The 15,146-nt window shown below is 37.0% G+C and overlaps 1 protein-coding gene across 2 annotated transcripts; it reads right to left on the bottom strand.

Annotated features, from left to right (window-relative positions):
* Positions 1-354: 354 nt before the first annotated feature.
* Usp30 (ubiquitin specific protease 30) lies at positions 355-15,015 on the bottom strand. Of its 2 annotated transcripts, none has more exons than XM_019054057.2 (11): positions 14,572-15,015; positions 13,670-13,819; positions 12,925-13,094; positions 9,151-9,266; positions 7,135-7,282; positions 6,359-6,571; positions 5,236-5,382; positions 4,047-4,105; positions 3,251-3,373; positions 2,123-2,245; positions 355-1,681 (listed from the first exon to the last, which is right to left on the bottom strand). In XM_019054057.2, exons 1-10 carry the CDS (start codon positions 14,672-14,674, stop codon positions 2,131-2,133), a joined length of 1,344 nt encoding a protein of 447 aa, XP_018909602.1. In that variant the 5' UTR covers positions 14,675-15,015; the 3' UTR covers positions 355-1,681; positions 2,123-2,130. The 2 variants fall into 2 exon arrangements, with proteins under 2 accessions (XP_018909602.1, XP_018909601.1); XM_019054056.2 differs by having other exon boundaries at positions 3,224-3,373; positions 14,572-15,014.
* Between the last annotated feature and the right edge of the window lie 131 nt (positions 15,016-15,146).

Below are 15,146 nucleotides of genomic sequence, written 5' to 3'. Positions count from 1 at the left end.
GCTGTAAGTACCTCGAACAAAATACAAATTCTGTGATTCAGAGGAAATAACAGGACATTTTTCTAATTTCTCGTGATCGAGGTCTCAGTAAAGACAGCATATTGCACCCATAACGAAGATGGTTTTTTGGTGTTGCTTAGACAGCATCACAAATCAATATTCAGTGAAAGGTTGCACACTTCCTCACTCATAAAAGCCATTAATTTTATCATTCTTCAAGAAAAATCTAAGTTACAGGCAACTTTTTTATGGCATGTGTAGATTTTGGTCACTGTCTCTTTTTGGAGCCATAAGAGATTGCATTTTCCAAGGCAGAAAAAATGAAGGTACTTGAAAAAGAAGTAGAGCACTTCATACTGGTGTAGCTTGTCATTTAATTGAATTATCCAATACAAAATTTCAATTTACTTCAAGATACATATTCAATATTCATGCATTGAAAAGGAAAGTTCAGTTTTAGACAGTATTTCCGAGTAGACCTGTTTCTTTGGCAAAGCAAGATGAAACAGTTTTGGAGGGACAACATAAAGGTGAGGAGGGAGGAACAGTAAAATCAAATAGAATTTTGTCAAAGACAGCTTGAGTGCCTAACTCCAATACCTGCTGCTATGTAGCTTCTTTCTATAAAAATCAGATCTAAACTAAACTCTCAAGTCGGTGGATTTACTTAAAGTAGTGAAGAAGCTGAAGTGGCAAATTACTTGATTAAGCTTGGACATTATTCGATTCTGAAAGCATAAATACAATCACATTCTACATTAATGATGAGAACTCTTGCCTCAGAAGCTCAAATCTCTAACTATAGCTTTCTTAATGATGAATTTGTCAAGCCAATTTCTTCAATACTGATTAACTCTTTTTTACCGACTCCCCAACAAACAAAATATTGTAAACTAATCTCAAGATAATTTACTGCAAAAGGGATTCACGCATTTATGTAAGGAAATTTTTGAGTATGAACAAAATGTCTATTATTTCAGATAGATATTCAAGATTTCAGTTTAAGAGGGGTTGATAATATGTACTTCGCAAGGTTACATACAATCATGGCAGTGGTGTTAAGACTCGTTTTGCCATTAAGGCAACTTCAAGACTTCTTATTACACCAGTCTTTACAGAACTTTTAGGACTGTATCCACCCTTGAAAAGTGCTGTTAACGCAATCAAATTCAAAACTGGAAAAATTGACATTAGTTTTTGCACCATCTGATTCGATTTTTAGTTTGATGTCTTCAACTAAATTGAAGAATATTTCTCACGAAGTTGTCAGCTGATGAGTTGCAACTGAACTCAATGAAATAAGTCTGTTCTTCATGACATGATCACCAAAAGATTTTGAAATTTTACTCATAAAATGATCTGAGCACTGACAAGAGTAACTTAAAGTACAACTAGAGAACCTCAGAACCATAAAAATGCGGAAGTTAAAAAAGTACAAATATTTTTGTAAAAAAGAACAAATAAGATTACAGACAAGAAATTACCAATGCTCTTGGTACATCACAATGAGTACAGACACATCAAAATATACAACAAAAACCACTATAATCTACTCAAGTCTTTTTTTCTTAACCTTTTATTAGTAAAAACCTCAGAAATGAGGCTCAGAATAAATTATGATAATGACTAGGTAGCTGTGAAATGTTCTGATTGGCAAGGAAAAGAAAAATCCGCTGGTAATCTGGAAAAAAGAAAAAGTTGGCCATGAAAAAGGAGACAAAATTATGCAAAATGTATCCACACCAATCAGTGAGAAAATAGGTAACTATAAATGGTTAAACTTGGAAACAACATACCAATACTGTATGATCAGGAAGGAATTAAGCAATATTGAAAACCAAGCAAGACTGAGGGCTCCAAAGCATTGCTACTTCATCTGTCGGTTGCAATAATGGATTTTTTACTACGTTACAATTAATTGCTGCTTCATTAGGGTAGTCCTTTATAGAAACTTCTCATGCAAAAAAGTCACATAAAGACACACTCTTTAAAAAAAGAGTTAGTTGCTACTGGGATGGCCTCAGCGTATGGTGAAATGATACAAGCACAGGGGTGACTGACTTTTCTAGAATTATCAAAAGAAGCTCTGTAATGAGTTTTAAAACACTATGATCAGCAATACCTTTCAGATTAATCTTCTGGACCGGGCGTTTCGCATTTTTCATAAAAAAGCATGTACGGCAACGAGGATAAAACTTCTGCCAAAGATGTCTGGCGCACTTCTTCATCAGAAGTATAGAACCACCTAAATCAAAGTAAATGACAAAAAATGTTAGTGTCGGAGTGCATTATGAAACGTCAAATATCCTAAGCTATGTGTTCAACTTGCGCAATCTGGATTGAAACTTGTTTTAGGGAGTTTTCATAAATTACGGAATCATTTTTTTGGTATTATTGATCGCGGGGCTCTCCCCTTGTAACACTTCATAACGCAACCCCGAATCACGCTCAATAATTACAATGCAATGCTTGATAGACCCCCCCCCCTCTTCAGATCTCTAAAACTGTGGGAAACTGTTAAATTTGTACCTCGATAAAATTTGAAGTATTTAAAACAATAGTGAGACTAATAAAGTCAGAAAAATGAGGATGATACATTTTGAATTCTAAATGTATTTTTTACCAATGGAGAGGGTAATGTGAAGGCTGGCTCTGAAGCCTCTCCTGTCTTAATACTGGCTGATACCTCAGTGCGTTACGTAATTTATAAACACTCTTATAAGAGCAGTTTTGAATTGACCAAATCGGTCAAAGCAGTTGAGAAGTCGCGGAATGATACAGCCTCATTAATGTCAAACTTCCTCTGGAATGAATGTTGCTTTTGTCATATTGTTCGGCTTGACAGTTTTGGGCTATGATAGGGCTGGTAAGCCTTACTGATCAAATTAAGAGAAAATTTGAAAGAATTCATCTTACGGTTGTATTGGTTCCTTTTTTAATCATAACAATGGCATTATCCAAAATTTTAGCTGATGAGTCCTTGTGTTTCTTCCCAGTTCCAGTTATTAGCACCTTTAATAACAGTTCTTCCCATGGACAAAGTGGAAACAAAGCAAAATAGAAGATGACCAGAATATTAAAAGTATAATCTCTGGGAAAGGAAAAAAGCTGCTTCTACGCAATTACTAAAGACACTTCTACAAACTGAACGCAGACAAAGTGAAAGAGAAGAAAGAGGAGGGGTGGTAATGGGCAGGAATGAAGGAGGCCAGGAAGAGAGTACCTGGGATTGTTTCGGGAATCTTTGCACCTGTGTCTAGTTTGAGATCGTAGATATCCGTGGCGATACGTGATGAAATGGCCACCCCATTCGCTGCTTCCACAGTGTACTATCACAGCTTTCAATCGATAAAGGTGATTTTTGCATTCAGGGCTGGAATAAAACCATAAGGAAGAAACTGATAAGTTCATACATTTTTCTGCTAAAAACTTATATTAAACTTTTAACAAGATTTAGGTGGGAGAGAGAGCTATTCCAAATTTTAATCTGCCATGTGTGGGGATTTTAAATGTAAAATTAGTTGTAGAATGTAATCTTATGCTCTCCATTGCTACAAAAGTGAGCCAAATTGCTTGCAACTTGTTCTTCAGGGTGCTGAAAAGAAAATTATTTGGCATTTTTACAAAAGATTTCTTAGAGAGGTATGGGACTGTTACTAGGTGTGTCTGGATGCTGCACCACATGCTGTTACCATTCAAGGGAATTTAATCCTTCTAGTCAGTCTTATGTTTCCAGCCAGTAAGGAAACAAAAGCTCTAGGCAATCACAAATCGGATGTGGTAACAATTTTGTCAGAAAAAAGGCTGAAAATGTCACTTTTCACTCCTGTTTTTTGCAATTTTCACCCAGAGAGAATTTAATTTTTAAAGCTTATCGTGTCTAAGAGATCACAAAGAATATCATAGCAAAAAATGATGTGATTAATTTAGCGCTGAATGTCTTTGTTTTTGGTGCGGGGTTTTTTGTGGATTCCATTAAGGTTATTTTTTCCAAGGACAAGTAAGAGGAGAAAAATTTTAAATGGCGATAGGGGGTAAAAACTTACATGTCTTCAGGCCTGATACTTCCATTTGATTCATTGGTTTCTTTGGAAATTTTGTTATTCTGAAATGAAAAGAGAAAAAATAAAATGTTGTTTTCAATACAAATATACAAAAGATTACAGCAAATGCCACAATTTTTGCTGAAATGAAAATTAAAATAATTTTGGCAGAGCTTAACACGTGAGACCACGCTTCAAAGGGTGACAAGAACAATTTATATATGTTATCCTTGTAAAATGAGTCTATGTCTCTGTGTAGATAGTTAGGAAGCTCAATAACTTAACTACCAGTTAGTACGTAGGCAACCCATGTAATTTTAATGATAGAAAAAAAAAGGAAGACCAAGTATTTGTTTTAGAGACGAGTAGCTTGATACAAAAACACCCCCTCCCCCACGTCTTATTTCCTTTCTAAATTACCTTAAAAATCAATTGATAACGCATACTGGAGCCCTTCTTTTCCCTAATTTCTTGACTGGCAGGGGGAGATCAAGGTCTGAACCTTTTTGCCTCAATATCTCCTAACAGAAAAAAGATATTGAAGTCCACTTTTCACTGGAGAACATCCAAAATGGCTTACTTAAAGATTTTAGAGGAAAGGAGTCCAAGGTTAGGTTTTTAGACTCTTCCGTGCATATTTTCAGATTTTGAAAGAATGAAATTACTTTAAGATGAAATAAAGCAAAAGAAAAGCAATTTTTGATCTGAACCAACCCTGAATTTGTAAAGTGATGGTATTATTTTGCATTTAATGAGTGGTCATTGGTTCTAGGAAAACAAAGGAGTTGTAAAGAGCTATAGAATCATTGAAATCAGTGCACTGTGGGCAGATGAGAGAAGATTCCACTTTTCCTCCCCCACACCACCCACATCAAACAACAGCTGGGCCGCTAACTGCTCCTAAAGAAATGTAGGGAGAAAATGAAGTCCACTCAGCGCTTTCTGCGCACTTAGATCTCAAAAATTATTGTCCAATTTTTGCGTTTCCTTCATTTTAATTCTCCATACCTACCAAACTCTTTGTATCCTTAGAACCAACGACCATTTGTTAAATGCAAAATATATAATAAAGTCACAGCTGATGTTTTCACAACCTGCCTCCATAAAAATTGCATCATTTTAAAATAATTTGCTCCGGGAAATGTTCAGACCATGGTAAAACAAAGGAGCAAAAGATTCAGTTGAGACTTACGCTAATGTTTTTCTTGATTAAAGTATTGTGAGTATACGGGTCCATAGTGAGATATTCTGAGAATTCCACAGTATCCTGCCTTTTGTATGTTGTGCCATTTGATTGCATAGTTAGTCTTGAAATGTGAAAGCATAGACACTTTGGTAACTGGAAAAAAAAATAAACAATTAATTATTTAAATACAGCGAGAAGTCATCTTTGCGGATACTTCCAACAGTTTTAAAAGTAATTATTAGGTAATGATGAGCTCTGAGAATCAGCGTGAATTGGATGGATTTAACAACAACAACAACAACAACAAAATACAACATTGTCTAATATTCTCTGATGTTTCATCTTTTAAAGCTAAAACTAAGGGATACTGAAACTTGAAATTTTGTGAGTATAATTTTCACAATTAACTGTAAGTCACTGAAAGTTTGAACACAGTAAGTAGTTTATTCTCAACTGAAAAAATAAAACATGAGAGACAATTAGGCCACTAGTTGGGCTGATTCTGGTAAAATTGGACTACATTTTGCAATTAAGAGCTACAATTTCTGGCTCACTTTGAGAACGACGTATGTGCCATTTGTTTTCCTATGCAGATGGGCGTTTTTATATGTGAGCCAGAAATTTAAGTTCCTCATTGCAAAATGTAGTCCAATTTGTCTAATTATAGCAATTATAGCAGATTAGGCTCAATGAAACCGTGAAATTGCATTTCAGGACACCCAATAAAAATATACTGGCTGGCTGAAAAAATTGGGAATTTTAAGACATGATCAAAATAAAGTGAAGTTCAAAAGAATTGAGAATTTTACAAAAACAAAATGAGCACTTGATGTAGAGGATTCAAGATCTCCCAAATTTGTCATCAAAATTAGGGACTTCAAACTTAATCGCTTGTTAAATCTCTTGATCAAAAAGAGCTGTCACTTACTTTGCTGTCATTAAGTGAAAATAATCCATTTACAAAGGAATTTTTCATTTAAAAAATTGCTTTTTCATGATGGCATTATACCTGGTGGACTCTATTTTTCGAAACTTCCCGAGTACATAGACAGATCCCCTTTGCTCAATGATTTCCAATTTATCAGGCTCTGATTCAACACATGAAACCATACGCTGATAGAGGACTTACTTTGCCAAAACGAAGCGTTTTCAGAGCCTCTGTGGAGATGACTGGAGTCGTTTCGGCACGGTTTTTGTTGCAACCTTCACACTCCACACCTTCAACTTGCTCTGTTTCAACGAACTTGTCCAAGAGTTGTGTTAAGGAATAGTGTGTAAGAACTGATGAAGCTGAGGGAAGATGAAGTGAAATGCTGTCAAATGGATCGTACCTTAATGGAGACTGAGAAGCAAGAAACAAACGAAAAACGTCAACAACTGAAGTTTAAATCAGAAAACATTGGGCTGGATCCATAAAACAGATCAATGTACATCGTCATATTTCACAGATTAACTCAGACAAATAAAAGTCTTTTTGCTATATGGAACTATACGAAAATTACTTGAGTAGGAGGGAGCTATGTGCATAGGGTTTATGCGCTACATAGTAAATTTTGATTTAATTCATTTTTCCTGTTGATGTGAATGGTCCTGTTGGTATCCATATGGCTTGCAGTGCTTAGTCTTGTCAGGCCACTGTGGTCACTAGCGATTGTCTGCAGGAAAAAAACCACTCTCATAGCGCCACTACTTATCAGATTGATGCTTGCATAAATACAAACGGCACAGCTTGGCGATTAAAATAGCAACCTAAAATGTTGGGGTACTACTTTTTTTAATTTTAATTTTGGCAGTGTTGTTGATGACAAAACTTCAAGATTCAAATAACATTCAATTTTTTATGCCTGATGCCTGAAACGCAAGAAAAAACGCATGAAAATTAGTAGATGCTGGAATGATTCTAACCACAAATCCACATCCGGTGCATTTTAATTGACTGGTGAGAAACCCTTTGAATGGAGAAGGTTTAGACTTGTCCACCAAGCTCAGAGATGTTTTGTTGATACACGCAAAACTCCTTGTCGGGGCAATGTCACCATTTGAGACAATTATCCTGGAAATAAATCAACAATTAGCCATTCGTAGATTCATAAACTAAAAATAAGACAGCCAAAATGATGTCACACAACAGCCATTTTGAACAAATAAAGGGGTATTGATCACATGGAAGTTTCAAATTCACCAAAAAATAATGAAACAAAATGAGACAGAACAGTGAACACTTCTCATGAGTACAATTTCAAACCCTTTTTGATTGGACAGTTTTCAATGAAAGCATGTTCTACACATACTATTATAGGCCAAGGCTGCAAATTTTTCTTTGCGACCAAATTGCTAATATGTCCTAAAAATTGTGGAGGCTGGGGGTTTTTATTTTTTTTTGGGGGGGGGGGGGAGGTTGTCAGCGAAAACCTTGCGCGTTTCAAAAATTTTGATCAGCACACCGTGCTAACCTTTTTGAGAAATACCTTGCCTGTTGTAAAAAATTGCGGAGGCCTAGAAAAATCTGCACCCCTGGTAAAGGCTCTAAATCATTTAACAGTAAATCATCGCATGAGTTCACTAGGGGGCTGCGGCCCAACCCCCTGAAGGCGCTCCGCGCCATCAATGGGCCGCTCCGCAGCCCTTTTTTTACCCTCCTATCAGTGTTAGTTTTATTTTTCCCTTAAAAAATTACGATATGAGGTATACTTTAATTTTAAACTTTACTTAAAATTACTTCAGGAGAAAAATTTAAAAAAAACTTAAAATTACTTCATAATTAAAAGGACGCGTTTTGGAATGACTGATTGATGAAATATTGCAGTAAAACAATGAGCAATGATAGTCAAGTAATAATTGAGATCTCATGGATCAGGGATCGAACCCACACCGAGTTCAAAGTGGACGAATTCGACGTCTTAGACGAATCGGCCACCGCTCGCCGTGAGGTCGCATGTGCGAATCTTGTGTAGATAAGTGTAGAGCTGATGTGCAGGCTACACAGCTACTGTGCAACCTCCTCGACCACTGCGCATCCTCCCGCGCATAGCGGTAGCAGTACCGGAGCATTCTGTAAACTCACTCACTTTTATAACGTGATTTTAAAAAAACCTTGGTCCTTTTTCCAATATCTGATTACAGCGGGCTCATCTAGGGCCTATTACCTGTCGATTTACGCAAAAATCATGGAAATCGGCCCGGCAGAACGCTCAAACAAACTATGACAAAAAGTATAAATTTACATTGTTTAAATGGGAGAATTCGCAACTTTACCAAGTAATATAAAAAAACCTGGGCCATATTTTGAAAATTTGAAAAGAGTTGGCTTATCTAGAGACAATTGCCCGTCGATAGCCGCAAAAATCATGAAAATCGGCCCGGTAGAACGCTGGAAATAAGCGTCACCAGTTTCGCAAAATTAGGAGGTCTTGGAGCTTATAGTATAGATGGTAAAGTGAAAATGGCATAAAAGTCCTTGTCTACTCGTTTGGGAAAAACAATGAAACATTAATAAAATTACTGAAAATTTTGAATTTTAAAGATAAAAACATAATTATGACTGACAATTATTGTGAAAAAAGACCTGCACTTTGCATAATTTCACTGCATCCACTGCTTTTTCTTTCTTCTAGTAGGTCTCCTCATAAATATTTTATTTAGTTTTATGTTAAGCAAGGTGGTGAAATGGTGGTGGGACCACACCATTTAGTGTTTTATGTTAGGAAACGGGCTACCTACATATTACTTTCTGCTGAGTTGCAGGGGCCATTTAAAATTAGGGATGTTAGGTATTCTTTGCAAAATGGAAGGTGGTTCTCAGAGGGGCTTTATCGATGGAGACAAAATTAAAATATTCTTAATGTTAGGGTTCCTTTTTTTAGGAATGGTCACATGAGAGGGTGAAATAATCAGTTACATCAAGATAAATGAAAGACTTACTTGTTTTCTACAATTGAAATGTTTTGCGTGTCTGGTGGAGTATCTCCATGGTCCTGATGTTTTTCTTCTGTGGATGAGGGTTCTTCTTCCAGAACATCTAGCAGACAACTTTTCCTCTGAAAAAAAACAGTTAATTTTCTTTACAAATTTAACGCAATTGCAACTAAAAAATGTCACGACACAAATTTAAACACAGTTGGAAATACGTGAAATCAGCTGTAAGGTCTGGATAAATGTGGCTTACAGAGAAACTCAACAGCTACATGGTTTATGAAATGCAGCCGAATTAGTCGCTGAAAGAAAATAAATTATCGCATCAATGGCTTGAGTCAAAATATGCGTACCTCAGATTGTGCCGCTGTGAGTCTCTGTTCATGTTTAATTTTATGAAAGAAAGGTATGTAACCAACTGTTTCTGTTGAAATTGTCTGTAAATTTTCTCCGCTCATTGTAAAACGAAACTGCAGGGAAATATTTTGATCAGTTCTCCATGGAGGAAATGTAACATGATTGGGGACTTTTAAAATTGCAATTGAGAATGTTTGCATTTATCGCATTGAGCCATACTTAAAGGTTTTTAGGACATGTATTAAAACTTAAAGATACAAATGTTGAAAAAAGGGATACGCTGAAAATCACACACTGAGCTACTGTTCTGGAGTAAGACACCATGTACAGGATAGGTCTTCCTATAATGAGAAGATACGTTTCTCATGGTGCATGGTATCATTTTTCTCTTCCTTTCTTTGAGTCTTTTACTCACTTTTACTCCAATTTATTTCATTTGTTTGACTTCTTTTCCACTTACCTACTTCCTTCAGCTAAATAATAAGTAGAAAATTTGTAACATAAGTGCCATTTTCATTATTTTTTCTCACTAGCAAATTAAAATACCGAAAGGAGGGGTATCGTTAAGGGCTTTTTTGGCCCCACCTGAAATTCCTCAACTCCGCGATTTTTTGGTCATTGAAGGTCTATATTTTACGGAATGCACAATGGTTTTGTCATTTCCGGTCTATTTCGGGTCTACCACTGGCCTAAACATGGGTCTGAAGGCCAATTTTGGCGAAAAATGCGGGTTTTTCAGCATTCGACGCGCTGTTTCGTAACGATCCCTTCGGAGGACAAAAAAATCCTTCAAGTATGTTCATTAGGGATGTAAGAGAGTCACTTTGGCCAATTTTCGTCGACGTCAAACTTTGCGCTCATAGTTAAAAAAAACTTTTTAGAATTTTTCTTGTTTTACATCATTATTTAAAATGGATTAAAAAAGGCGACTCATCTTACACCAGAATTAAACTTTTTTGGCAGAAAATGGTCGTGGGTGGTCAAAACCTTCCTCTAAGAACTTTTTCCGATTTAAAGCCCCCCAAAAAAAGCCGGTGTTGCCATATTTCATTGCCTAAAATCATAGAAAACCGAGTACTTATTTCAGTATTTGGGGGCTATTTCTCGTCGAGCTCATTCAGAAAAATCCAAAAACCTTCATTTTTCATATGTTATGGCCGAATCACCAGTAATTACATACATTTATCTAACTACAGAACCTCCCATCGCGGCACGGCGTTGCCACATCATCGGGGAAAAATCGAGAAAAATCCACGTTTCCCTGGATTTGAGCCATTTTTTCGGATTATGCGGATGGAATAAAGTTGAAAGACTTAAATTGCAGTATTCAGAGATACAAGTGGATCATACCTTGTGCCGGTATTCATTATTTTAATATATTGCGCTTATAGACAACCCATATTCTTACGATTTCTAGGCACGATATTTGCGCAAGAGGATGCGACTTTCAAACATTGGCCGTGATCTGAAGTCCGAAAGAAAGTAAGCCATGTGTCAGAATCGCGAGTCCTCAATGCTGAATTTTTACCCGCTCTGACAACCACCACCATCCCCCCTCCCTCCCCCAGCCCTCTTATCGGCAGCGATTGTTCAGAATTCTGCTTCCTGATTTTTTCTCTCAATTTGCATACTTAGTATAGGCACAAAGCACATGGAGGATGAATTACGATATGTGTGAGATTTAGGATGCTTAATATTATTTCCTTTAGAAGACATATGATTGTACGTATACAAAGTCGCGCATATCGCGTATTGCGAATACGCTGATTTTCAGTCTGCGAGATGCTTAGAGTGACGATTACCGTAGATGTATATTAACGGTTATCTTTACGGTAGACTAAAGATAGACTGATTACTGGGTGTTATAGCGTATCTCCAATCCACCGAATCTTCAAATCTTCGTATGACAGTAAGTACTTTATCACTAACAACTAGTAAATATTTACATCAGATGCGGTTGATTCCCACCTGAAATTGAGGTTTCAGTGTGCTCGTGATCACGTTTCAGTCAGCTTATCCCGCAGATTTTTTCGGATAGTTTGAAGTTTAGTGCTCCTTTTCTTCTGTTTTTTACTTCAAAACGTGCTTCTCTAAGCGGTTTTCTTACCCCGATTATCAGCCTATCATTTCGGGAAGCAGAATTCTGAACAATCGCTGCCGATAAGAGGGCTGGGGGAGGGAGGGGGGATGGTGGTGGTTGTCAGAGCGGGTAAAAATTCAGCATTGAGGACTCGCGATTCTGACACATGGCTTACTTTCTTTCGGACTTCAGATCACGGCCAATGTTTGAAAGTCGCATCCTCTTGCGCAAATATCGTGCCTAGAAATCGTAAGAATATGGGTTGTCTATAAGCGCAATATATTAAAATAATGAATACCGGCACAAGGTATGATCCACTTGTATCTCTGAATACTGCAATTTAAGTCTTTCAACTTTATTCCATCCGCATAATCCGAAAAAATGGCTCAAATCCAGGGAAACGTGGATTTTTCTCGATTTTTCCCCGATGATGTGGCAACGCCGTGCCGCGATGGGAGGTTCTGTAGTTAGATAAATGTATGTAATTACTGGTGATTCGGCCATAACATATGAAAAATGAAGGTTTTTGGATTTTTCTGAATGAGCTCGACGAGAAATAGCCCCCAAATACTGAAATAAGTACTCGGTTTTCTATGATTTTAGGCAATGAAATATGGCAACACCGGCTTTTTGGGGGGCTTTAAATCGGAAAAAGTTCTTAGAGGAAGGTTTTGACCACCCACGACCATTTTCTGCCAAAAAAGTTTAATTCTGGTGTAAGATGAGTCGCCTTTTTTAATCCATTTTAAATAATGATGTAAAACAAGAAAAATTCTAAAAAGTTTTTTTTAACTATGAGCGCAAAGTTTGACGTCGACGAAAATTGGCCAAAGTGACTCTCTTACATCCCTAATGAACATACTTGAAGGATTTTTTTGTCCTCCGAAGGGATCGTTACGAAACAGCGCGTCGAATGCTGAAAAACCCGCATTTTTCGCCAAAATTGGCCTTCAGACCCATGTTTAGGCCAGTGGTAGACCCCGAAATAGACCAGAAATGACAAAACCATTGTGCATTCCGTAAAATATAGACCTTCAATGACCAAAAAATCGCGGAGTTGAGGAATTTCAGGTGGGGCCAAAAAAGGCCTTAACGATACCCCTCCTTTATCATAAAAAGGAAGGATTAATGATGGTATATCCAGCAATTTGAAACATTTTATTCCTATCATACAACATCACAAACATCACATATTTGAACCATAGACCATCCTCCAATTTTGGAAACTGAATTGTACTTGTGTGTGCACTTTAATTTAATCTAGCATTGCAATGGGAATCAAGTTATATTTCTTTTAGTGGGAGAGGACAAATTTTATGACTAAGGTTGGAAGAACTTGGAATTACCAGAGGACTGTTTTTGGTGATTTCTTCTTCAATAGATGTTAAGACAACATGGAAAAATTCATGAGCATCGTGTTCAGAGTGAGGCATAGTCCAGCCATGCTTACGGATTGCTGACACAATTTCAATTGGAGAATATGGAATATCCACTCCATTTACCTCTCCATTTAAAACTGAAAACAGATAATGTTAGTGTCAGTTTGAATTTAAGAGCATACAATCTTCACACAATTTTTTTCGAAGAAGAACTAAAAAAAAAGATAAGAATGAATTTATTCCTGTCATACTTTATTTTACAAACAGAAAACTACTCAATGGTAATTCTTTAAAACTGCCGTGAATTTCTTCTCTGTGCGAAGAAAATTCTGCAAAAACTTCAAGGAATGATGTCAATTTGATCTCCTTTAAAAAAATAACATAGAGGCGGAGATTTTCAGAAACCGCAAAGGAGATATGTGATTGCGGACTTAAGCCGTTTATATATACTTATTCAATACAACAAAAATAGACATCTGGATTGAGGAAAACAATAGTTATGTTTTGGATTGCTTGAATATTCGGAAACCTGTTCCAAGATATACATAGCTTAGTTCACAGACATTGCTCTTCAGTGGTGCTGTCATCATGAGTTCTACCAGAGAGTCAGTCAGGAAAAATCTGAAGATTATGTCCAGAACTATGCTGAAAGTAATGCAATTTATAGTTAAAGACATCATGAGAGGGAACTAGCAAGGAAGATCACACTTACTCCTTAATATTTTCTCAATGGTTTGGGTAAGGTTTCCTTTTCGAGGTAGTGACACTGACCACTCAACAAAGAATGAGCATGATGCTAGTGACTGGAGCACTGTGTTTAGGAAACAGGTCATTCCCAGATTCCGCAGTCCAACGATGGGTCCTACAAAGAATCATACCGTTAAAACATACTGGGTGTGCAAAGGTTGAAGGTAGACCTGTAGGATTTACGCAGGATTCAAATGCCGACTAAACCTGTGAGTCTGACATCAGGAAAAGCAGGTTAGGATTAAGTTTTAGAGATGCAGAAGAGACATGTGTCTTTTGAATTGAAAAAGTATTCTCAGCTGTAAAAAGAGTGGTAGACCAATTCTGCGGGTATGTTACGCACAGATTCTTCATTCAAAACAGGCTTTGATAGTATTCAGATGGATCCGAACAATAACGTAACCTGTTGCAATCCTACCTCTGAAAATTTAATGATACGGTGATAATGATGATAAGTATAAGCCATAACTTCCTGTAATGTAAAACTTCCTTCCATGTGCATTCTTAGGTCTGAGTCAATCTATTCCTGTCTGGTAGGTAGGTACTTTGACCTTTCCCAGTTGATTCTGTTGTTATCAATTAATGATAAGAGACCCTATCATGAACCAAATACCATAGTTTAGAAGTAAATTATGCATATGATGATGAAAAGTCCTCGGAGGAACAGGGAGAAAAAATAAAATCTTTCAAACAGGAGGTAAAAAAGGTCAAGGCTAAGGACTTAATACTGAGTTCAATAGGAATGAATGATGCAACTTCAATACTTAGGATTACAACTCAGTTAGATTTTATATGAAGTGGGGGTTTATCAGAAAAATCTCGATGGTGAATTATGAGTTTTCAGTGCCATAAAGTTGTTGTTCTCACCTTTCTTTTTCCTGGTCGGCGAGGGTCCCCAAATGACATATGCTGCTAGGGCTAGGGCACAGCCTGTGATTCCAGCAAATAGAATGATCTGTTCTTTGTCCATTATGCCGACTGTAGGGCAGACGGATGGAGTTCAATCAAATACAGAAAAACTTACGAAAGAAATGACTGTGGGATAAACTTGAGAGATTATTCAAGCTCAAGAGGGAGTGCATGCCAGCAGCAGCCATTGGAGATAGAAACTTAAGAATCTGTTAGAGAAGGTAAGACCACGATAGGCGTCCGGAATGCATTGTAGAAATGTTACCCGTAATACCCGTAGAACAAAATCGGATTAACGTACGAGCGATAAAAAAGACGAAACTATTTCTTCACGACGAAGGGAAGGAAAAATTTCGAGCAATTGAAAAATGTCTGTCACACATTTCATAATCGTAAACACAACAATATCATCAGGCAGACTGTCATCATTCACCAGTCACTGAGCGGCATGTTCAAAATTTGGTTAAGCTGGGTTATCGGAATTCTGGGAATGAAATCGGCAAGCTATCATCATAATTGTGTTAATCGCCCGA

The sequence above is a fragment of the Bemisia tabaci genome, chromosome 1 (genome assembly GCF_918797505.1).
Source record: "Bemisia tabaci chromosome 1, PGI_BMITA_v3".
NCBI classification, from domain to species: Eukaryota; Metazoa; Arthropoda; class Insecta; order Hemiptera; family Aleyrodidae; genus Bemisia; species Bemisia tabaci.
The sequence above is the reverse complement of the archived record's forward strand: the minus strand, read 5'-3'. Positions and strand labels throughout refer to the sequence as shown.